Source organism: Morus notabilis, unplaced genomic scaffold (genome assembly GCF_000414095.1).
Source record: "Morus notabilis unplaced genomic scaffold, ASM41409v2 Scaffold879, whole genome shotgun sequence".
NCBI lineage: Eukaryota > Viridiplantae > Streptophyta > Magnoliopsida > Rosales > Moraceae > Morus > Morus notabilis.
In genome coordinates, this window is record NW_010366660.1 from 220,021 (window position 1) to 243,717 (window position 23,697).

General features: G+C 35.5%; 5 protein-coding genes across 7 annotated transcripts; 4 read left to right on the forward strand and 1 right to left on the reverse strand.

The window, feature by feature from the left end:
- Nucleotides 1–314: 314 nt before the first annotated feature.
- Nucleotides 315–2,537, reverse strand: LOC21395104 (protein PLASTID TRANSCRIPTIONALLY ACTIVE 7). The gene is made up of 4 exons (XM_010110941.2): nt 2,416–2,537; nt 2,259–2,321; nt 2,117–2,176; nt 315–925 (listed from the first exon to the last, which is right to left on the reverse strand). Exons 1-4 carry the CDS (start codon nt 2,461–2,463, stop codon nt 590–592), a joined length of 507 nt encoding a protein of 168 aa, XP_010109243.1. The 5' UTR covers nt 2,464–2,537; the 3' UTR covers nt 315–589.
- Nucleotides 2,538–6,747: 4,210 nt separating this feature from the next.
- On the forward strand, nt 6,748–11,266 carry LOC21395106 (RNA-binding KH domain-containing protein RCF3). Of its 2 annotated transcripts, XR_002903332.1 has the most exons (9): nt 6,748–7,857; nt 8,468–8,965; nt 9,081–9,329; nt 9,509–9,766; nt 10,055–10,134; nt 10,252–10,369; nt 10,466–10,592; nt 10,676–10,813; nt 10,949–11,266. XR_002903332.1 is itself a non-coding variant. In XM_024173995.1 (8 exons), exons 1-8 carry the CDS (start codon nt 7,147–7,149, stop codon nt 10,693–10,695), a joined length of 2,061 nt encoding a protein of 686 aa, XP_024029763.1. In that variant the 5' UTR covers nt 6,748–7,146; the 3' UTR covers nt 10,696–11,266. The 2 variants fall into 2 exon arrangements, 1 of the variants encoding a protein (XP_024029763.1); XM_024173995.1 differs by having other exon boundaries at nt 10,676–11,266.
- Nucleotides 11,267–11,713: 447 nt separating this feature from the next.
- Nucleotides 11,714–13,835, forward strand: LOC112094055 (50S ribosomal protein L9). Its single transcript, XM_024174024.1, has 6 exons — nt 11,714–11,852; nt 11,974–12,137; nt 12,248–12,382; nt 12,706–12,813; nt 13,157–13,261; nt 13,477–13,835. Exons 2-6 carry the CDS (start codon nt 11,994–11,996, stop codon nt 13,639–13,641), a joined length of 657 nt encoding a protein of 218 aa, XP_024029792.1. The 5' UTR covers nt 11,714–11,852; nt 11,974–11,993; the 3' UTR covers nt 13,642–13,835.
- Nucleotides 13,836–15,208: 1,373 nt separating this feature from the next.
- Nucleotides 15,209–18,998, forward strand: LOC112094053. Its single transcript, XM_024174021.1, is given in 10 exon segments — nt 15,209–15,358; nt 15,703–15,888; nt 16,065–16,317; nt 16,735–16,885; nt 17,015–17,237; nt 17,353–17,444; nt 17,678–17,813; nt 17,894–17,939; nt 17,941–18,244; nt 18,564–18,998. Coding segments are annotated over 10 exon segments (1,692 nt in total). The 5' UTR covers nt 15,209–15,308; the 3' UTR covers nt 18,815–18,998.
- A 747-nt stretch (nt 18,999–19,745) lies between these two features.
- LOC21395107 lies at nt 19,746–23,655 on the forward strand. 2 transcript variants are annotated; one of them, XM_024173999.1, is made up of 5 exons: nt 19,746–19,892; nt 20,166–20,330; nt 21,060–21,180; nt 21,321–22,172; nt 22,634–23,655. In XM_024173999.1, the coding sequence occupies exons 4-5, from the start codon at nt 21,334–21,336 to the stop codon at nt 23,115–23,117; spliced, it is 1,323 nt and encodes a 440-aa protein (XP_024029767.1). In that variant the 5' UTR covers nt 19,746–19,892; nt 20,166–20,330; nt 21,060–21,180; nt 21,321–21,333; the 3' UTR covers nt 23,118–23,655. The 2 variants fall into 2 exon arrangements, with proteins under 2 accessions (XP_024029767.1, XP_024029768.1); XM_024174000.1 differs by having other exon boundaries at nt 20,175–20,330.
- Nucleotides 23,656–23,697: the final 42 nt, after the last annotated feature.

Below are 23,697 nucleotides of genomic sequence, written 5' to 3' on the forward strand. Positions count from 1 at the left end.
TGATTATCAGTAATATACACAAAAAATTTAGTAATGTTTTTTTAGTCTTTTTTTATATAAGACGAAATTAAATCCATAATCTTCCGCCAAATCCCACCCCACCTAAACCCGCTAGCGCCACTGAACCAAGAGGTCTTAGGCTATTTTGGTCTTTTTCTTTTGTTGCTAGATTTTTTTCCTTTAGTTTTTATGGAGAAGAAAATTACTAGAATTCATTTTGGAATAAAAATAGTAGTACTGTTGGGTGATGGTGCAGCTTCAAGAGTACACCAGCAACACAACAAGACTGACCTTGGCTTTACTTGGGCTAATCTGATGTAGGATTTTAGGTCACTATTACATATGAAATTCCAACAGAGAAAGGCAAGATTGATTTAGATATGGTACATAACCACAACCTTGTGAATATTCAGCCTTGGAATTTTTCAGCTTTATCATCAATTATCAACCACAACTATATGAATCAAATCCAACATTCTGAAATACATCTAATTTGCATATAAATCATCAGCAAGTGAATAACTGTAACCAATTAACCAGAAGAGTGAAAGTTTTAACCCTCATGATTAATATCACCAGTTCACATTGTTTATGTAAAATACTGCTTCAAATAGGAGGGCCCTGGCTTATATGGATCAGTCTCTGCATAAGCGTCTGGCCTGTAAAACCCAGCATCATTCACTCGGTTACTGATGACATGAAGAATGGCTTTCTTCTGGCCTCCATACTCATCCCTGTTGTTCACGACATACTCGGTGGCCTCGGCTGCTATCTCATTCACAAAATCGAACCGGTTTTCCTCCGATAGAAGTAGTCTCTCGAGATCCATAGTTAGCAGCTTTCCGTCATCCTGTATCTTCCTGACTTGCTCCTCTAAGAAGGGTACTCTCTCCAGCTTGTAACGCAGCATATCATCTTTCTTTGTCTAGAAAGACAGAGAGTTATTGAATTAGGACTCAAGTTCAATGCTGCACAAAAATATCATGTTTTTGCCAATATAAATTATCATGATTGAGGTTTTTACCTGGCTATATCGCAAAACAAACTTTGGTTTCAAACACATTGATGATGACAAAGCACTGAGTAACACCACGTTAGTACGTTTGGTAGGAATGAGAAGTGGAGGGAAGGAAACAAGTGGAGAGCAATTTTTGGGATGGGAAATGAGTGGAGAGGTGGTTAGGTGATTTTTAATAAACTGGGTTGGTTAGTATGAAGGACTTTTGGGTGGGGAATGAAATAAAGGTGGATCAAAATGTTGGTGAGTCCCATTATTATTATAATTTCTTTTTCCTCTCTAATTGTGAAAGGAAAAAGAGAGAGAATAAGCAAAATGGGATAGTAAAATCTAAATTTTTTTTTTTTTGTTTCTCAGCAGGATCAGTGAACTACCGCTAATTCTCCATTTTAAGCCACCAGATCTATATCATAAATTGTTTTTTCTATATACTTTTTTAATCTAAAATGATTTTGACCAGATTTAATGTCACCTTACTAATAAAGAGAACCTATTGGAGAAAGTCATTTTTTTTTTTTAGAAAAGGAATTTGATAAAGAATATATTGGATAAAGTCGTTATTGTTTTGTCAACTCCTTTAAAAAAATAATTATTATCTTTATAATGCTTTTTCTATCTCTCTGTTTAACTTCCAATACGAAAGAAGCAAAAATAACATTTTATTTCCTACCTACTGTACCAAGTAAACGAAAGAAAAAAAAAAATTTCCATCGTTTGTATTTTTAGTTATCTTTTCTCTTTCCTATCAAACAGGAAGTGTTAATTTTAAACTTCTGCTTCCATGAATTCAATAGAAAAAATCTAGACTTTGCGCAAACAACAATCAGATTAACCTTTAAGGAGAAAACCATTGACCAAAGACATTCTGTAGATTACAAACACAAAACGATAGAGAAAAAGCACTCCGTAATTCCTGGTTTCAAACTTCTATTTCCATGAATTGGGCAGGAAAGAACTCAAACTTTAAATTTTAATCTCAAATACCTAAACCCCCAAATTCCCAATTGAAGTGGAAAACAAAATATCAACTTTACAGTAAATCACATTGAAGAAACAGCTAATTAAGGAAAAGTTAGTTCAGAGTTGTTCCTTTCTTACCAATTTTCTTCGCCGCCAAACTCTCCGGCCTCTACTGTCCTTCTTCATTTGCGATAAGACCTAATTTTTTTTCGGAAAAATTAATAAAAGAAATGAAACTTCGGATAAAAAAGAAAAAAAACAGCAATAAAATAACTTTTACCAGTGGCTGCGACCTAAATGAGCAGTTACAAGCCATCGAATTTCCAGCTCGCAGCTCTATCCTCTGCATTTGGGAGAAAATGAGAAATCAAATATTCAACTGAGGAAGAGAATGTTTTCTCGAGAACCAAACAGAAAAGAAAAGAAGGAGAATTTACGGGACGCGAAGCAGGGGAGAGAGTGAACGGTAGAGTCGAAGAAGCCATGGTCTGTGTGTTTGAGCACTTTTGAGCTTCTGCTTCTCTACTCTTCCGCTCTTTTGGATTACGTATTTGACGGGTCCTTAGGGTACATTTGATATAAGAATTGAAATCATGATTACTTATGTGATATTTGATAGATGAATTCGTTTCTTGATTTGAATTATGATTCGTGATTCGTTATAATATTTTCTCTCATAAAAAATATACGTAAATCAAAAATGATTCTAATCACATGATTCTAATTCATGAACCAAACGGAACAGTCATTTGATTCAGAATCATGATTCATGATTTAAATAATGATGGGCATATTCTTTTATTCAAAAAACTCAAAAAAATACAACTCGAGTTTCAATTTTATTCAAGTTTATGTTATTTTAAGTTTCAACTTTATTCAATTTTACTCAACTTTATTTAAGTTACAACTTCAACTCAAGTTACAACTCAAATTCAACTAAAAAATTACACTCAAGTTACACTCTAAAAGAACAACACCTCATAGTGATTAGAACCTTCGTTTAGATGTGTATATGCATAATTCTGATTCTAACTTGAAATGTGATTCGAACCAATGTTTTCTGAATTTGAATCATGGCCAAAATAAATGTAATTTAAAAAATTATATAATAAATATAATTTGTTACGTGTAATTTAAAAAAATATAATTCGTTACGTGTAATTTTAAAAAATATAATTTGTTATATAATAAAAAAATGAAGTACTAGAAAAAAAATTATACAAATAATTATAACTCAAAATTATAACAAGCTAACTATGAAATTAAAAAAAATGTAAATGAAATTATATAACAAGCCAAGCATATATCAAACTTGTCTCTCACGGCTTCACTGGTATTCCACCCACATTTCATTTGTAAGGCGATCCCTAAAACGACCCATTTTTGTACGACTAACACTACCTCCTGTTACAACTGGCCCTTCAGGGACATTACCATCAGTGTCATCGTTATCAAATTTATCATAATTGTTCGGATCGATTTTGCTAATCGGTACACCATCACAGTAGTACTGATTTAGAAAGGGGTTCCCCTCATTAAACATTTGAATGAAATTATGTTACATATTTACAAATGTATTTTAAAAGGGTTTTTTTTGAAAATTTTATTTTTAGTCCATTATAAGAAAAAGAAGTGTAGACTTGTAGAGAACCCCACCCCTCCGGAAAAAAAAAAGAAAAAAAAATCCAAAAATCTCCGGCGATGTTGACGCGAAGGGTGTGGACCCCACTCTTCTCCGCCGTTATCCGGCGAGTCCTATCTTTCACAATCGAATTCTCCGTCGGAGCTCAGTCTCGCTCTCGCTTCTCTCCCTGCTCCGACAAGTCCAGGCTCTTCTTCCCCCCCAGTGGCTGACTTGATTTTCTCAGGAAATTCCAATTTTCCGGGAAAAATTTTCTCAGCTCCCAAACTGCCTTTAAACTCGATATAAAGTGCTGGAATTACAACGCCGCGGCTGAGGCAGCGTTGTTTCTCGTCTGTCCGTCTTGCCGTTGCATTCAGCCGGTGGATTAGTCGGCCGATTACTTCCAAATATTCGGATTGTAAATTACTATGCATTGGATAGAATGTTTTGAAATTTAGGTTTTTGATTCATTTTTCATTGCAAATTATGTGCTTTCTGGAACTTCGTTAGCTAATTCTTAGTTTGATCGTCGTTTTTTAGTGGAGATTCTCTGGCAGAGTAGTGAGCTTTGCGTGTGGAAGGTGATGATAGTCATTTCTCTCAGTCCACTGTTTGTGTACTGTTCCCTGATTGCAGTTGGGCTGAATTAAGAGAGGGGGGGGGTGGGAGAGTTGATTTCTGAATCAGGACCCACATGACTCAGACCCTGATTCAAATCAACCGGACATGGATTCGGGAACTTGGTGGATCCAAACATGGATTCAGGAACTTGACTCTGATTATGTGACCCGGATCCTTCAACCAAACGGGCCCTTAGAAATTGCCCAGCGTCTTTCCCAAATATTACGGGCTTGTTCTTTTGGAGTTTAACTTGAGTTGAATTTGAGTTATAACTTGAGTTGAACTTGTAACTTGAGTTTGTGTTTTGTTGTGTACATTTGAGTTATGGTTTGAGATAAGAATCTTTTTGAGTTTGTGTTTGAGTGAGTCAAAACTTGAATTTGTATTTAGATAGTATTTTAATGAAAACTCAATGCTGATGAAAAATTTTAATAGGGTATATGGGTCGGATTTTATTCGTCTTTCGTTGTCAACGCATAGAAAAAAAATCATCTCAATCAGAATTAAAACGAAAAAGTTATAACATTTTTAAGAATAGAAAAAATACTATTTATTAATTTGAGTTCAAGTTTCTCAACTCGAATTGAAGGGAAAACTTGAACTCAAGTTTTAGTTTTAAATTCGAATTTAAACTCAAATTTAAATTTAAAAAAATACGAACTAAAATAAAATTATAATTCAAGTTATTTTTTTTAAAAATTTTTTACTCAAAAGAATAAGTCTTACGTCTTTGCCATCCTGGCATTGACTCGTGTCTCGAGTGTCGAGTCTTGAGGCGTGTTGGACGCTGCATTGACGTCCTAGACGTGATTCACACGGACACGGTATCTTATCTCTCTCTTCTTCCTTTTAATTTGTCTCACCCATCATAAACGTTAAAGACTTTTTTTTATCCGGTCTATTTTTCTGAGGTTCATGTAGCTCTCGTTGGTTCAATTCTCTAATTTATTATTATAATAAAAAAAATTTATAAAAATTTACATTTAATATTTTTGTCAAAAATTTTTATAAAAAATTATATATCAATTTAAATTAAAAACTTAAATTAAAAAATTGAATGAGACTGTAGTATTTAATAAGGGTCTATTTAATTTACTTATTTGAATTTTTAATTTGAGTTGAGATGTAACTTTATGTGAGAGTTTTTTACTGTAACAAAAAAGTTAGATATGACTTTATGTGAGAGCTTTTTACTGTAACAAAAAAGTTAAATGTGACTATTTCTAATAACTTTTTACTGTAATAAAACTCAAAATCTAAACTTAAATCGGTGAAATAAACGAGACTTAAGTTAACGAGCATAAAAAGTTTCAAAAAAAAATTGATATCAAATTGAACTTGGTACGCATTTTTCCCTCTTAAGCATCTCAAAGGAAATTTTTAGTAAATTTAGTTTTTATTTTAGGTCGACTCTCTTTATATTTAAATTTTTTTTTCTGTCATATTTGTGCGTCTAACTTTCTGTTTTGATATGAAAATTTGCCGTTTGAAAAATGTTAGCCAATATCGACAATTAAAGTTTATAGTTTGTTGCTCATGATTTAATTGTTGGGGTATTTTGCTAGGTTTCCAATTAATGCATGCTTTTGTTTTATCTGTATATTGCATTACATCACTCAAAGTTTTAATTCCCTTATAGTGAAGTGAAATTAGGTGTATTTTTAGCTCCTACAACTATATTATACAATTTTGAACCCATTCAGTAGAATGTACCTTCAAATTATATCTAAAACTAAAAAGAACATATGTGAAATTAATGGCGCGTTTAGAACTCGTTCCGAAATAATTTTATTTTTTGTATGAAAATGAAAATGAAAATGCTTTCAATCTCAGACAGAAATCATTTTTGAAAATGCGTTTGGTAGTTTTATTAAGAGATTATTTTCAGTGTAAAAAAACTATTAATGTCTCTCTTTCTCTCTGCTCGAGAGAGAAGAATACGAAAACAAAAAATGAAAAACGGCTAAAATTATTTTTTATTTCTCTTTAATTTTACACTAAACTAAAAAATCGTTTTCATTTTCTTTTTTATCTTTATTGCGCCAAACGTCATTTTAAAAACGTTTTCATTTTTTTTTCTCAAAAAACGTGAAAAATAAAAACGAGATCAATTCTAAGCATGGCCTAAACATTTAAGAAATTATAGTAAGAAAAATATGATTTGAAGGTACATTTTACTATTCAGGGATTCAAAATTTTATACCTAGAAATTACGATTATTTATGATACCTACAACTACAAATTATAAAAAAGAAATTAATGTTTTATTTATTTCTTCTTTCCTTTTTTTTTTTTTTTTTTTGTAGAGGAGAAATTATGCTTTTCCTTTTCTACCTACCAAACGGCAATACCTTCCTTGCCTAACAATTTTCAAATTAGTTCGACGCAATTAGTGCCCAAATAAATGATTAGTTATTAAGCTGCAAGCAGATATTTACACGACGTCGTTTTGCAAGTCCCAAACATGTCAAAATTTGACTATATATATGACCTCACAAGAGGGATAGGAAAGTGAGCACCAGGGTGTGGCTTACCGAAGTGGTAAAATCTTGTAGCTGACAATACTCTGCAAACTCTCCTTCCTAGATTCTCCGTGTCATCTATCTCACCTAGGGTTTTCAAAGTTTGAAACTTTCTTCACACACTTTCCCTAGAAACAAACACAAATGAGAAAGAAAGACAGAAAGAGAATTTTTTTTGCAGAAACGAAAGACTTTTGAACAGAACCGAACCGAGATCTGGAACCGTATCATTCAGTTCGATTTCCACTAGAAACAAAGACTGAATCAGGCAAAAGAAAAAGCCCTAATTGTTTTTGAGTTTTGAACCTTGATTTTCCACAATGCTTGATATCGGACAGTGGTGAAGTTGTTAGTTTTGTCGTTTTTGTGAAGAAACCCTGGCTTTTGAGAGGAGGTTTGCGATGGAGAGGTCTAGATCTAAGAGGAACTACTACTATGACCAAGATTATGACTCTGAGACTGTTGTTAGGACCAGACCAAGGTACAACCACCATTATGGGGCGAACAACAACCACCACCGCCACCGCGGAAGTGTTGGAGCCGGTGGAGGAGGCGGAGGAGGAGTAGGAGGAGTAGGAGGGGGAAGGGTCTCCTCCAACAAGCCTCAACAACAGGATCAATCCCTGACGGTGACGACCAGTTATCGGATCCTCTGCCACGACGTGAAGGCCGGAGGCGTGATCGGCAAGTCCGGCAGCATCATAAAGTCGATTCGCCAGCACACCGGCGCGTGGATCAACGTCCACGAGCTCATGCCCGGCGACGAGGAGCGGATCATCGAGATTTCCGACACGCGCCGCCGGGACCCCGAGGGACGAATGCCGGCCTTCTCGCCGGCTCAGGAGGCGCTTTTCTTGATCCACAACCGGATTCTCGAGAGCGACGGCGGCGGCGGAGGCGGCGGAGATGAGGAGGATTGCTGCGGGGTTAGAGGTGGTGGGAATCGGGTCGCGACGAGGCTCGTCGTTTCGAGAATGCATGTTGGGTGTTTGCTTGGCAAGGGAGGGAAGATAATTGAGCAAATGAGGATTGAGACTAAGACGCAGATTAGGATTTTGCCTAGAGACCACAATCTGCCTCGCTGTGTTTCAATGTCGGAGGAGATTGTTCAGGTTTTTTGAAACCCAACTTACAGCTATAAATAATACATATTAAAAAAAAGGAAAAAAAAAACTGGATCTGAATTCAATCTTCTGTTGCATGTCAAGTGTTTTGAGCACTTTGACATGGACTAAGATTACCCACATTTTTTATATCGTTAGTCAGAAGAAAATAAGGTGTTTTTTTTATAAGCCACTCCTCGTTAGCTTTATATTTATATGCATGGCTAGATTGCTGCATTTGGGGTTTTCGTTTCTTAATGACTCATTAGCAGAATCTGCTGGTGAATATTCCCATTTATTGCTTATGCATTTGGGAGCTACATTTACCCGGCTGAAAGCAGGAAAGAGAAATCTGCGGTGGTTTTTGACTTTTGTTTCTTTTGCTGCCTGGTTTATGTTAGTAGGTTGTGGGGAACTTTTCATTTTGTATTTTTCACATGTCGGTAAGGTGTATTTGTGTATGGTTTAGTTTGATAATAATATCTAAGTTGCAGGTTAGATTATGTTCCTTCAATAAATGTGATTCCAAACATGGACTGAAGTCCTATGTATAGATTATAACGGAAAGAAATCTGCAAGAAAAACGCTAGATTGAATTTTTTGTCCGATTTTCCTACAGGTTGTAGGTGATATGAATGCTGTAAAGAATGCAATAGCAATAATTTCATCACGCTTGAGGGAGAGTCAGCATCGTGATCGAAGTCAGTTCCATGGGCGATCACATTCACCGGAACGTTTTTTCCCTCCTGATGACGATTTTGTTCCTCACATGAGCAACACAGGGCGCAGGTCAGCAATGGATGGGCCTGGTTTCGGACCTCGATTTTCTGCCTCCAATGTCAGGGGCAACAGTTATGCCTCGCGTCCATCGGGTTATACAAATGATCCTGGTTATACAAATGAACAGGGGTCTGTTATGATGGCTGAAAATATGCAGCCCTATTACAGTGAGGACCTTGTATTTCGAATACTTTGCCCAGTTGACAAGGTTGAAAGTGTTGTTGGAGAGTCTGACGGGATTATAGATCTGCTTCAAAATGAAATTGGTGTGGATGTTAAAGTTACTGACAGTGTGGCTAGTTCGAATGAACGGATAATTATCATTTCTTCTGAGGAGGTATCTGACAAATTTTCATCACGAGTTTTGTACCTGCAATATATGAATTATTTTCTTTTGAAGGGAGCTATATGAAATTTTTTTAACCAATCTTTTGATTCATATGTGTACATAGGGTCCTAATGACGAGCTATTTCCAGCTCAAGAGGCTTTGTTACACATCCAAACTCGCATTCTAGATCTTATTCCAGATAAAGATAATATTGTGACCACTAGATTACTTGTCCCATCTAGTGACATTGGATGTTTAGAGGGAAGAGATGGATCATTATCAGAAATAAAAAGATTAACTGGCGCAAATGTTCAAATTTTACCGAGAGAAGAACTTCCTTCCTTTGTATCAGGAAGTGATGAACTTGTACAGGTTTGTCGTGACACCTATTTCCAGACATGCTTGCTTTCTTAGTTGCCTGATCTAAGTTAAGTAACTTAATTACCCCCTGCAAAGAGCTTACTTCCTATGAACAAGGACATACATTTTGGATTTTCTTTTATGGCTGATTCCTGTAAGGTTAACATGCAAAGACCTCATATCATTTTCAGATAGTAGGAGAGATAAAAGCAGCTCGAAATGCTCTTGTCGAGGTGACATCGAGACTCCGAAGTTACTTATATAGGGAGTTCTTTCAAAAGGATTCTACACCACCTTCCTTCTTTGCATCAGGTTCTTTGGGTAGTGGGATGGGACTGGAGAGCTCGTCTCCAGGTAGAACTCCAGTTCGCGACGGTTATACTGCGAATGATCCTCCTTCAGCTACTTACCAGAACGCACAAACTGTGGTAGCAGCACAGGCATCAAAGGTTTCTTTACTTTCTTCGATACTGTTGATTCTAGTTTCTCTTATAGTAGTCCTTTTCTTTTTAATTTCCCGGAATATTTACTTATGTTCATCATGTTCAGGAAAATATCTTTCTTTGTCCTCATAACATGTCATTTTGTGAAGCTGAAGTGTCCTTATTGTTTGACTTATGACTCTTGGCTGGCGTTCATGTCTAGATAGACTTCTCTGGTGTGATTTAAATTGAGTGAACTGATTATTTCCACAATGGACTGTTTGTATTCTAAGAACTTGAACCCTTATTTTGCAGGAAACTGGAGGTGCCAGTAACGAAACAACAAAGCAGAATGATAGTAATCGCCGTGAAGATCTTCCAAGTGGTTTGAATAGGTGGAAAGTACATTTCATTTCATAATATAGAACGGTCCGGTGAATATGTTGTGAAATCTCTCTTTCTTGCAGCTTTTTTGCAATCAATGTCTATCTCACTTATGCTATCCTTTTCAGTTCCGTTAGAATCGCCGTGCCGCTTGTTACTAGGAGTACACTTGAAGTTGTTATACCAGAGCTTGCGGTTCCAAAGCTCATAACAAAATCAAAAAACAAGCTTGCAATGATTAGTGAGGTCAATATGCTACTCTTTTTAGTCATTAACGTCAACTTCTTTTAAAGTTTAGCCTCGAAGAATTTGTCTTCTGACCTGCTTTATTTTATGAAACAGCTATCTGGAGCCAATGTAACACTGGTAGAGGATAGACCAGAGCTAACTCAAAAGATCATTCAAATATCAGGTGTTCCTGAGCAGGTTGAGAGAGCCCAGAGCTTGATCCAGGGCTTTATTTTAAGCAGTAAGCTTCTCTTTCTCGAGTTTTCCTTTTTGATCTCGGATTTTTAGTTGATATCAAAATAACTCTCATTTCCGCTTTCTCAGCACAAGAAGACGGCCCGTAAATCCGGGAGAGCAGGCCGTAACTTGAAGTTGGCCTTACCGGGGTTTTGGTTTTTCCAGATGTATGGTCTTTGGAAGGAGATTTTGCTGCATTGGTTGTTAGGCAGATAATAGTTTATAGTACAAATCCTGATCCATATCCATCTGTAAATATGTTGTCACCAAAGCTTTCATTTCGGTTTGCTGTAATGTTCCAATTTTCCTTTTGTGTATCTGCGAAACTGATCCAGAGTAATTTTCCTATTGCCATTTCAGTACCTTTTGTGCCGTTGATCGTAGTCTTACAATTTGCAGAGTTGTTTAAATGGCGGGCTTCAGAAACGACGCAACTCAAAATGGCTGTGAAATTGTTAAATCTTCTTGTAGGCCTCAACTCAAATCACAACTCAAAATTTATTTTTTTATTACAGTTTTTTCTCTCTTATACAAAGGTGAAATCTCATGCGGCTCACTTTTTTTTATATATTTAATTTCAATATTCATAATCTTACTTCTTTTTTTTTTTTTTCCCGCAAAAACTGTAATGTCTTAAGTTTGACAAATGGTTAAAACTAAAACGATATTGTGCAAAAAGGTTTATCCTATTTGCGTTCAATTTGGCCAAGAACACAACGATGCCCAATTTGTGTGTATTTTTTTTTTCTGAAGGACCCCATTTGTGTTTTTCTCATCGATAATAATAAAATAGCTAGTTTCTAATGATATCTATTACTAGATTACGCGTGTTCAACATATCAATATTATTTTCCATGTGAATTGTGGATCTCGATTTTGTTAGGAATTAAAAAAAAAAAAAGTAACAAATCTTTTTGAAGTAATGTTTGTTGCATCGAATTATCGATCATGATATAAGATGTGGTGTCATTTATCTTAGTTAGTTGAATAAAAAATAGTATTTCCTTATTATATTCAGTAATATATATATTTTTTTGTTTTTTAACTTTTATTTCCTTATAATTCCATTTATACGATTATTTTAAGGGCCTATATATACGATGTACTGCTGATTGTAATAAATAAAGTTTGAGAATTTTCTTACCAAGGGTGTTTCCGTAATTTAACGATAAAACCTCCTTGCTCTCTTTTCGTCCCTGAGCACAGTAAACAAAACCCTAAACTCCCTTTCTTCCTTCCTTGGCCAGTTCTCCGCCATTATTAAGTACATTCTTCTTCTCCTTCAATCTTTTCTCTCTTGCGAGCAAAGTTTCTCTTTGATTCCCAGATGTCTGATATCAATCTGATCGATTTTCCTTGATTTTTTTTTTTTTTTTGGAAATCAGGGGAAGATTCAGAATTTTAGATGGCGTATATACAAAATGGTAGAAATGCTCTCCGGCAAATTATTATGGAAATGAACCTCCATAGCTCGGATCGGATGATGAACCCTCTTCTCTTCGTTTCTCAAGGTGTTAGACACAGGAAATTGGAAGTTATACTAACCACAGTGAGTAAACGGATGTAAGATTTATTTATTTATTTTTGTTTAAAATTCCATTTATTTTCCATTTTTTCGCTTGATTTGGATCGGGTTTTGATTATCTTTGACACGATCAGAACATAGAAAAACTTGGCAAAGCTGGCGAGACTGTAAAAGTTGCTCCTGGGCATTTTCGCAACCACTTGATGCCCAAGTTACTGGCTGTTCCTAATATCGAAAAGTTTGCTTATCTCATTAGAGAACAACACAAGGTCCTCTCTCTCTCTCTCTCTCTCTCTCATTTGGAGATTTCCATTTTGTCTTTAAAAAAAAAGGATCTTTAGGAGAATTCTTTAATAAGGTACCAAAAAATTGAGTGGACTGTTTGATTTTTATCAAGTTCCGTTTAAATTTACACAATTGTTTAGTTCCGACACGATTTTCATGTGATTTGACGGTTCAGAATTACACGGTAGTGATGGGATGTGTTAATTTTTTTTTAAAACCAAATTAGAGAATTGCCTACGTCTTTATTGCGGGGTTTCAATAAATTTACAACATTTTGATTCTAAGCTTTTTACCTGCGATGATTCAGATTTTCCCACCCGAGGAAGAAAAGGTGGAAGCGAAAGTTAATATGTCGGAGGAAGATAAGATGAAAGAATATGAGAAGGCGGCTGAGCGCCTGGATAGCACTCGATTGGTTTGTTCCCTAAAGCTTTCATTGTCACCAACTTTATAACTTGTTCAATACGATATACGATATTATATTTAGTACTGATAGAGTTTTTGGATAACTTTTCAAATGTGATTTTCAATCCTACACTAGGAAAGGAAAGGAAAAAAAAAAAAAGTGTGTGTGGGGGGGAGGGGGTGGAAGATTAAGAGGGGTGTCAACAACATATTCAATAAATTAACTAGTTCTTGAAATGTATATTGTATATGGATCTGCGTTGTAAAGCTTCACTGTCATAATGAAGATTAGAATTGTGTGGGTGTGGCTTTAGATCTTTATCCGGGGCATCTGTTCTGTGTATCTGTTTTAGGTACTGCGGAGATTGATCAATATTGAGAAGTTCCGTTCTCGCTCGACAAAAGATGAGCCTATAGAATTGCAATCAGCCGTGACCAAAGATGACATTGTAACTGAGGTATTGTCTTGCTCTTCGTATTTGATTACTGACCAAAGCGTTTATTAGGTAAGTTTTGGTGTGGTTTCGAAAAATTGCTTTGTAGTTTGTGTTAGGATATGGCTTTCAAATGAGTGTTGGATGGGGACAAACCTCAGGAAGCTGATATGCATATATATAAATACACACACACACACACACACGCATATTGATTGTTTTTGTGCTGGCTTGTTTAGGTAGCAAGGCAGCTTAGCGTGCAGATAGCTCATGAAAACCTGCATCTACCGTCGCCTTTGTCAACTGTAGGAGAGTATGAGGTGCCACTGCGCTTTCCCAAGTCCATCCCATTGCCTCCTGGCAAGGTCAAGTGGACTCTTAATGTTAAAGTCCGGACCAAATAAACAAGTGGTCGCTTTATTTAGTACTTTGTCTTGAATGGCAGTTTTGGCCTTTTCATAATTTGGCAATTCTTGTAGCAAGGAAATTGACATTTCTCATTTAAATCCTTGATTTTGGGATGTGGTTCTCTCAGATTACTTGGGTTTTTGTTTTCAAAGTCTATTTTCATAATAAAAGAAAAGAAAAAAAATAGGATTTGTTTGATGCAGCTTCGCGACCGAAATGAGTCTTACCTGACCTGAATAGTGAATACCCCTATAGCACTTGCAACACTTCTTGACAAGCTCTCTTGACCAGAATTTGTCGAGAGAGTTTACAAACGTGTTGCTTCTAACTCTTAAAAGACGTAAAATTTAAAAGTTATGATAAGAAACTATTTTTTCTCCTGCTATTATATATATTTTTAAAAATGATGTGATGCATTGGACATTTAGAAAGTTTATAATTCTATTAATCAACTTTATTTTTCTTTAATTTTTGCTGCAAAGCAAATGAACCTAATATTAAAATAGTTCAAATTTCAGTGAGATTTCTTATTTACATTTTTTTTTTCCAGCAACGTAATAAAGTTGGTTATGTGACCAAATTGAGTAGTGAGACTTTTTTTTCTCTTTATGCTATAGTGATAAACGTTTTCTAAGCCTTTTTTTATGTGACAAATTTGCAACATATATAATATTTTGTTCCTAAAAAATAGCATATATTGCAGCTAAAGTTTAAAGTAAAAAAAGGTCTTTATTGTATTGACATAATAATGAAAAGATATATACTTGTTTGAATAATATAAAAATTGTACCTTTTTTTCCTCAAAAAAAAAAAAAAGTCGTACCATATAGTTTAAGAAACATCATTTAAGTATGTAGTGTCCACATAAAATGTTCATTTTCTCTTAAAATTCCTTTTATTCAATTCCTTCAAATTATGTTATGAAAAAAAAAAAAATTGTAATGTTTCGAAGTTGATCACAATATTTTGCCAAAAAAAAACCAATCTTTCTGGATTAATCGTTCTTAAAATAATTTGAAGAAATTAAAATAGAGATCCCCTTATAAATTTCTAACGGATGAAGTAGAGGAATACCATTTTGATTGGAAATTTGTTAAGTATAATTTCATATCAAAATAATACGTGAATAACTAAACTTTAAAAAAAAAAAAAAAAGAAGGAAAGAGAGAAAAGTTGGTTTGCCATGATTTTGTGCAAATTTATCATTTATGTTATTTTATATACTGTCATAGTCTTTTATTTTATATTTATTAATTAAATGAAAATTATTTATTTTTAAGTGATGTAACATAATATCGAGAACCATCTCGAGTGGTATTTTTTTATTTTTTTCCCTGCAAATAATTCAACAATTTACACCCTCTTCTTATTGGGCTGAATGGGCCGGTATGCTTAATTCGTAGGGCCTACCCACAGCTCAAAGGCTCAAAGCCCACCTACCAAAATTCGGTGACTAGATGAGTCGACCCATCCACTTTCGGACCCCCGCAAATTGAAAAAATTGGAGAATTTAGCCTGAGAAGTGAGAGCCTTTACCCCTTAATTCCGTCTTGTTATCTTGGCCTGTGGCCACTTCGTCAGTTCATGTCTGCTACTTGAAGAGCTTGAGACTCGAAATTTCCATGTAAAAAGCAACCGCCTTTACTACCCTCTACTTCCTCCAATGGCGGCAGCTTCCCGCGTTCTACCTCCTCTCTCTTTCAACACCTTCAGGTACTTATTCTTCTTCTTCTTCTTCATAGTTTCCTCTGAGAGGTTTTCCTTTCAGAATGTTTCTCTCAGTTGACTATTTGGTCTTCTGGAAACTTACTGATACAAAATTTCAATCCTTTCAAATACCCTTTTGGTTTTTCATTTTCTTTCTTCAGTTATCAACAGCAATTCAATTGTCACTCTCTTGGTTTACTTTCTTTAGCGGAATAATTGACACTCTTCGAACGGGAAAAGAAGAAAGTGAACTTCTTTTTTTTTTTTCATTTTTTATGATTGAGTAATTTGGTCTCTATATCCATGTTTGTTTACTGGTGTTCTTTAATGTTGATAATGAACCCTTTTAGAAGGAGCAAAATTTTTCAATCATGCCCTTTACAGAAGAAAGATATGGCTTGCTTCTTTTTTGCTATCCAAAAGCATAGCTGCAATTTAAAGCTTTCTTACATGAAATCTGCCTGGGATTTTTCCCTTCATTGTGCCTCGAGAGCCTTCATTTCAGTTGGTCCATCAGAAACTGAGAACGTTCAAAGGTGAGAATAATTCTAGTGCTTTTATTTTTATTTTTGATTTTTTAAGTTTTGAGCTTTCTTGTTTCATTTTTTAGGAATTGGAATCATGGTAAAATGCACTTGAAATATGTAGGATTGGTTTCTATTTAGTAGTTGGGCTATCAAGTAATGAATCAATACTGCATATTTATTGACAGCACTAGTAAACCTGAGGACGGTGGTGAGGATTTTGAGAGAGAATTGCAAGAGTTGTTTGATGAAGTGAAAGCGATGATTACGATGGGCAATAAACAAGACGCCGAGGATCTGCTTCGGGCAAATTATGGCGCTGTGGAGGAGAGGATGAATGCAGGTTCTAGGGGCATGGAAGAAGCTGCTTTAATTGACGTCATAGCGCTGGGATTTATGGCTTTGGGAGACTTAAAAATTGTTGCTTCCCTTTTGGGTATGGTGAGTTCTTCTTTCCTTATACAAAGCATCTCATGCTCATGATCTAGTTTGCATATAATATGTGGACATTTGTTGATTGAGTAAAATGATTTGATCTATCAATATTGTGTTTGTGTAGCCATAGGGAAGTATCATGTATTCGTATTCAGGAAATGAGAGCCACTTGAATATGTTATCGTTATGAACTGTAGATGATTGCTGTAACCTTTGAAGAGAACTCTCTCTAACAATTACCTTCAGGAATGCAGCCAAAAAAAAAAAAAAAAAAAAAAACAGAAAGAGGTAGTTGCTAGATTTGTGTCAATATAAGAAGTCATGCAGTGACTACTGTATCTAAGGGAAGAATGTTTTTTTCTTTACCCCATAAAGGCTGTTGTTTTTCTGTCTTTATGTTGGTGATATTTCATGGAAGGTTAGTTGACTGAGGTTGTCGACAGTCTAACTGATGATGAGCGGCTTCTGGATCCTGTACTTGTGCATATGGGAAGTATGTACTCAACTATGGGGAAGTTTGATAAATCGGTGCTCAAGTATCAGAGGGCTATTGATATTATGGAGAAAAAATATGGTAACTTTGAACTTTTTTCTTCTTTTTTTAAAGGAAAACTTTGAATTCTTGTAACATTGGTTGTTATTTCAACTATGGAGAATGAGTATGGGCTATTGTTATTGATTGAGAATATATTCCTTCTTTCAGGGAAAAATAGTGTTTTTCTTGTGACACCATATTTGGGCATGGCAAAATCTCTTGGTTCTAGTGGAAAAGCTACTGAAGCAATAGAATTCTATAACCGTGCAATTACTATTCTGGAATCAAGCAGAGGTGTTGAAAGCGAGGACTTAATCGTGCCTTTATTTGGTCTTGGCAATATATTAATCCAAGAAGGGAAGGCTATGGAGGCAGAAACTCCTTTTCTAAGGTTAAACTTCTTTCCCTTGTTTTTGGATTGGGTACTTTGCCTTGTTTTTTTTTTTTTATTGATTTGAGTTCATGACCTTTGTCTGACCTTTTCATCATTTTCTTTTCTTCCACAGAATCTTGAATATATATACCAAGTTATACGGAGAATATGATGGAAGAGTTGGAATGGCTATGTGTTCACTGGCTCATGTGAAATGTGCGCTCGGTAATGCACGATCTCTCTCTTTCTCTCTGAAGCTTCATGGGTGGTGGAAATTCTAGTTTGAAACTGAGTAAATCTATAAAATCATTAGTCACCTTGTTTGGTACTATGTAAGACCTGGCCACCTGGGGCCTTTTGTCCGTAAACATTGGGGGGCTATGAATTAAACATTCATTTTGTGGAAATCTGTCTTAAAAAGCTTCAAACATATGGTTTCTCAAGCCAATTTTTTACAGGAAATGCAGATGAAGCAATTCGTTTATACAGAAATGCCCTTCGGGTTATCAAGGATTCGAATTACATGGCTATGGATGACAGAACAATGGAAAAGATTAGAATATATTTGGCTGAATTACTTCATCTTGTTGGAAGGTAATCTCAAATGTAACATTAACATCAGAAGTTCAAATGCTTATGCTCCCGGTTAACCATTATGATTTGGTTGATTGTAGAGGAAAAGAAGGCCGAGAGCTTTTAGAAGAATGCTTGCTAATCACAGAGAAGAGCAGAGGGAAAGGAGAAGAGCAGAGGTAAAGAGCACCCGAGCTCGGTGACACACATGATTAATCTTGCTACTTCCCTTTTACACTCGAAGAATTATCCAGAGGCTGAGCATTTGCTAAGAACAAGCTTGCAGATCATGGCTAAAACTGTTAAACCCGATGATCAATCAATCACGTTCCCAATGTTGCGTCTCGCGGTGACTCTCTACCATTTAAGACACGATGAAGAAGCTGAACAACTTGCCCTTGAGGCTTTGCGCATCCGCAAAAACGCATTTGGAAAAGATTCTCTTCCAGTTGGTAAGCCATGGTTGTTTTCCTCTAATCCAACAATTTCTTATGTCATATTTTATGCTATTTAGTCCGGATTCACACATTAATTCTAAGATCCGCAAATAATAACACAAGGACCATCTTATATATTATTTATTACATATTGATCTACAACACATGGACTCGTATAGTATTACATGTCAATATCTAACTGTCACTGATAGAAAACCAGTGGTGATATTTTCCTTTATTAGATAACATAATCCACATGTCAATATTCAAATTTTCTCTCTTCTTTTTGCATGGTTTGGTTTCTGTCTTTGATGGTTTTCATGTGCAATGGCAGCGGAGGCTTTGGACTGTTTGGTATCAATCCAAGCTAGACTGAAGACGGATAATGAAATGTTGTTGGAGCATCTCAAGTGGATGCTAAGAATCCAAGAGAAAGAGTTTGGATGTGAGAGCGAAGAAGTTTTAGAGACCCTGAAAAAAATGGCATTTTACTTGGACAAACTAGGTAGGAAACCTGAGAAGTTATCTCTGCAGAAAAGATTGTCAGTGCTTAGGATGAAATTCAAGCAGAGAATTCGTTATTAATGAGTTTCTACAATCTATTTGTCATTTCACCTTTTTTACTTTGGATAAGAGCTTTTGCACCGTCCAATGTAAGTACAGATTTCCCTGGTCGGTTCAGTTTTGTAGTCTTCCTTAATCAACAGACAAATGTATATTCGGTGCCATTAAAGGTGTTGACTTTAGTGGAGTTAGGTTACTGCCGTCTGCAGAGAAAAAAGATTAAAAAAAAAACTGACATTGGTGGTGTTGACTTTGGTGGAGTATCTGATGAACATTTAGAGAGGAAAATCTCGTGGCCCGCTTAATTTACGGGTTTAATTTAGTAATTTTTATTTTAAATTTAAATTTTATGAGATAATTCATTGATGAGAACGTTTTTTATTTAAATTTTTTTATAAAAAAAATAATATTATAACAAAATTAAAATTATGAATTTAAATGCGTTAAACTTGCTCTATTATCTAGTTCTTATAACTTTTATATATAGTGGGTCGCACTCTCAATACATACATATAAATTTTGAGATGTACTATGGAGTGAACACTATTATGCATATTAAGATAAGAGGCAGCTTTTTAAATATTTATATTTATATTAAGAATTCTATGTATCATTATTTTTATCTCGTCTCATTAGTTCAGTCGTGTCCTGCAAATGTGTATCTTTAACCATTCAATTATTTTTATTTTCAAAAAAAGACATTGGATTATTATTATCTTAAAAAAAAACATTTGATTATTATCACAACGAGCATTAATATTCGATGTATCTCCACATGGCGTGTTAATAAAAAAATAATAAAAAAAAAAAACTATCACACGACAAAGTAAGAGTATCGAACCTCAATTTGTTACGTGACACTCTTAATTCGTTGTAACTTGTAACGTATGTTGTGATTATTCCGTTTAAAAAAAAAAAAAAAAAAACGTTGTTGATTACTTTACAATTACGGGGTTCCACTTTTTTAAAGAGTGTGAGACACGACTTGTCGTATGAAGTTGCATTTTTGCGGGAATGGTAGTTGGAAAATGATTGAAGATATTATTCTCGTTTCCGTTTCGTTTGCTGAAGAGGATTGTGAATTTGTGATGGCCCATCGGTAAAATTCACTTTGAAGTTTCTCGTAAATGTTATTATTTCCTATTTTATTTTCAATCGCTCTCATAAATTGTCTCAAAGTAAGGGGAAAAAAGAAAAAAGAAAAAGAAGAACAAACACACAAACACAAACATATAGGAAAAGCAACTCGTAATTAAAGAAAACGTACTAAAAACTATGTCCTATAATAGTATTTTAGTTGAGCCTTTATTTCCGGCAAAGAAGTTTGTGTAAAACGAATTTAGAAATCGTTTTATTATTTTTTTTTTGCAAGTTTTCACAGATGTCAGTAATAGCGTGATGGTGGTGACAGTGATGTAAGAGCCACACAACAATGGAGGTCGTTCAGACAAAAGCCTCATATCCGATCATCTCTGTCTCTCCCTCTTTGGATATCACCATTTTTGGCCAAATACCACGATACCCATCTCACTAAAAGGTGAATTTTTTTTCCTCTTCTTGTTCTTACTTTTTGTTGCTCCCAAATATGTCATGTCATGTATTGCCGTCTTGTTTTGTGATTATGTTTTTTGATGAAATTTTGGTTTTTTTTTTTTTTTTTTTTTTTTTGGGGGGGGTTGGCGGTTTATACTGAATGATTTATATAGATAAAGTTGCCGTCTTTTATCAGATTCTGCAGAAGTTTATCGAAACCTTGAGGCCTACATCATTAGTTATGTGAATCTTCACTGGATTTTGTGTGTAAAGGTTTTAATTTTAGGATTTTTATTTTCTGATTCAGCTAATTTCTTTCCCATGGGCATGTAAAATTTGGGGTTCATGAGTTATTCTAGATTTTATTTTAGTCGGTTTTTCTTGTGGGTCATCAAGGAATCTGCTTTATGCTTTCAGTTAAATTGTTGTTTGTTTGCTTTTCAACTATAAGACAGCTAAACGACTCGTAAAAAAAGTTGTTTGTGTTGGTTAAAATTGTGTAATCAGGGACCCATATGAGTTATTTCTGCAAACTTTCTTTTCAGTTGCTTAAATCTTTCATAATTCTGGAATTATTGTTCGGTATTGGTTCTGGAATCAGATCATTTAACTCCCTCTTGTGGACTTGATCATTCTTTCATGGTCTTCTTGATTGATTGCTGTTTTGGACCTTGGTTTCCTTATGTCTTCCTAATAATCTAAAGCTTCTGGTATGTTTCTTTGACTTTTCAAGGTTGCTTTCTTTTGCTGCTTTCATGGGCTTGATACTTTCCACAGAAAATATGGGTTGAACTTCTTTCAGGATATTCCGTTCTCGGGGATCCGCTGATCCGAGTATGTTCATTTAGCAAAAGGTAAGGATCCACTGATCTTAGCTTTTCATTAATGCCTTTATTCTTTGTAGAATGCCTTTGTTATGAATCAAGATAAATGATTTTCAGAATGTAGCTACCAATTGAAAATTCTTATTTTGTCGTTGCAAATTTTTTTGCAGGCCAATTGAAGTAATGGCAGCGGCAGAGGCCAGAACTGCACGGCGTTGTAGCCGTTGCTATGCCCATGAATGTGCAAGGGAAGCTTCAAAATTTTATTGCTATCCATCATCATCATCATCAAATTCCTCAAAATTGGAGTTTGATCATGCACCTGACACTGCAGCAAAAGAGCCACAAAACACCACGCCGGGATATCTGATCAGTTACCCAAATTCGCATGTGCTAACTGGTAGAAGGTGGTGGTTGAATCAGGAGCCCAACTTTGGGCGTTACAAGGATTTTGTAACTGAACATAATATTTCCTTGGAGGCTGAACTTGAAATTTTCAGAAATGAACTTATTAATGAGACTTCAGATTTTAGTAAGGAGTGCCAACTCAAAGAAGATCTTATCTCTAAAACTGGTATGAAGAGTAATGTTAGTTCTTCTATGGAGCAAGTCAAGGCTTTAACTAAGGATGCGACAGAGTTTTGGTACTTGGATGATCATTTGATGAATTTGGAGTCCTTGAACTGTTTGGTTTCCGAAGAAACCAAGAAACTGTCTTCTGATTTTGAATCTCATTTGCTCGGGAGTGACAAGAGTGAACCTTGGTGGCGCTGTGCTGGTAAAGATGATTTGGCTTCTTTGGTTGCTCAGAAATCACTTGAGCATGTTGAGAATTGTGATCTTCCACGACCCCGGTCTACGAATTATAGGAAGCAGCCTTCTGCTTGTCCGCGGATTTTGGATCATGATAAACTCGCTTCACCTTTGAATCGAAAGGCTGAAAGAGGGTTCTCCAATCTGGAGTATACTTTGGGAACCCCAAATTCAGATTACTCACCGCATGATTCTGAGCAGACTTTCAGGTAACGTTGTAGATTGTTAGCTTATAGTTATTATATTGCTGTTCATCATCATCCATGAATTCATATGATTAGAATAATTGTTAGCGCACCGCCTATTAGCTTAAGCTTTTCGGATAGACTGACAAACTTACACTATGCCATTCAGAAAGATATAGCAACTTTTTGAAAACTTGTGGCATGAACTTTACAAAAATCTTGATGCCAAGTAAAAAATAGTACGTCTTGTGATAATAAAAAATGCAAAATAGGATTTGTTCCATGTGCATTTTGTGGCTTGGCTTAGGGTGTTGAACTCCCCTTACTATCCAAACTAGTTCTTCTTCTTCCTACTTAACTTCGCAAAATCTTCTTACAGTTTGAATGACACGGTGAATCATCTTGAAACGTATTATGAATCATAATTTTCATTATATTAAGTTCAATTTCTTAACAAATTAGACTGCACATGTTTACCCCAACAGCAACAGTGATCATAGTACAACCAGCATCGACAAGACAGATGCTCCAACTAATTCGGAGAATGATCAAAACAAAGCTCAGCTGTTGAAAGCGCTGTGTCTATCTCAAAAACGAGCAAGGGAAGCTGAGACGGCGGCCCAGAAAGCATATACTGAGAAGGAGCACATCATCACTCTGCTTTTCAGACAGGCCTCCCAGCTGTTCGCTTACAAACAATGGCTCCAACTGCTTCAGTTAGAGAACATCTGCCTCCAGCTTAAGAACAAAAACCAACCAATTTGCAATCTCTTCCCATCTGTCTTGCCTTGGGCGCCTTGCAAGGGTAGGCAAGTCAAAAAGGGTCAGCACAGGGCTGCAAGGAAAAGGCATGGCAAGCCAAAGTATGATATCAGCAAGTGCACTGTCGCGTTTGCAGTGGGGTTGGGCCTTGCCAGCGCCGGTTTGCTCCTTGGTTGGACGATGGGGTTGTTGTTTCCAAATGCATGAATTTTTTATGCTCGTGTTTGTGTGGTGTTTTCATATGTCCAGATTCTACAATTCGCCGACGTGACTGAGTTTGCCAGAAAAGTATGATTCACACTAGCAATTCCATCTTCTGTAAGTAATGGTCTAGATTCCTTTGTGTGTTGATTATGGATGTACATAGTAAACAGTACTTTGTTGAACTAGAACACGAGATACAAATATGAACTATATTTATATGTACGTAAATTAGAAACGATTGTTTTCTCTTATTTGGATGATTTGGTGCACACTTTTGGTTCATTTCTGTGCCAATGTTGGGCCGTCTATCACCTCATAGTAACAAGATATTGCTCCCATAAATTTTGCAGCCTAAACCCTGTCCCAAATCTCAAGGTTGAAGAATCTGATCTGAAATGAAATTGGCCCTTCAAGTTCATAAGGGGGCTTCTCGCTCATTATAGATTTTAGTATAATTGTGTTTGTCACCAGATTATTATTGATGAGAATACTATACCAAAGTCTGATTGGGACATTTGTTTTTCAGCAACAACTGTAATGTGAATGCTCTTTTTTTTTTTTTTTTTTTTTTTTTTTATAAAAA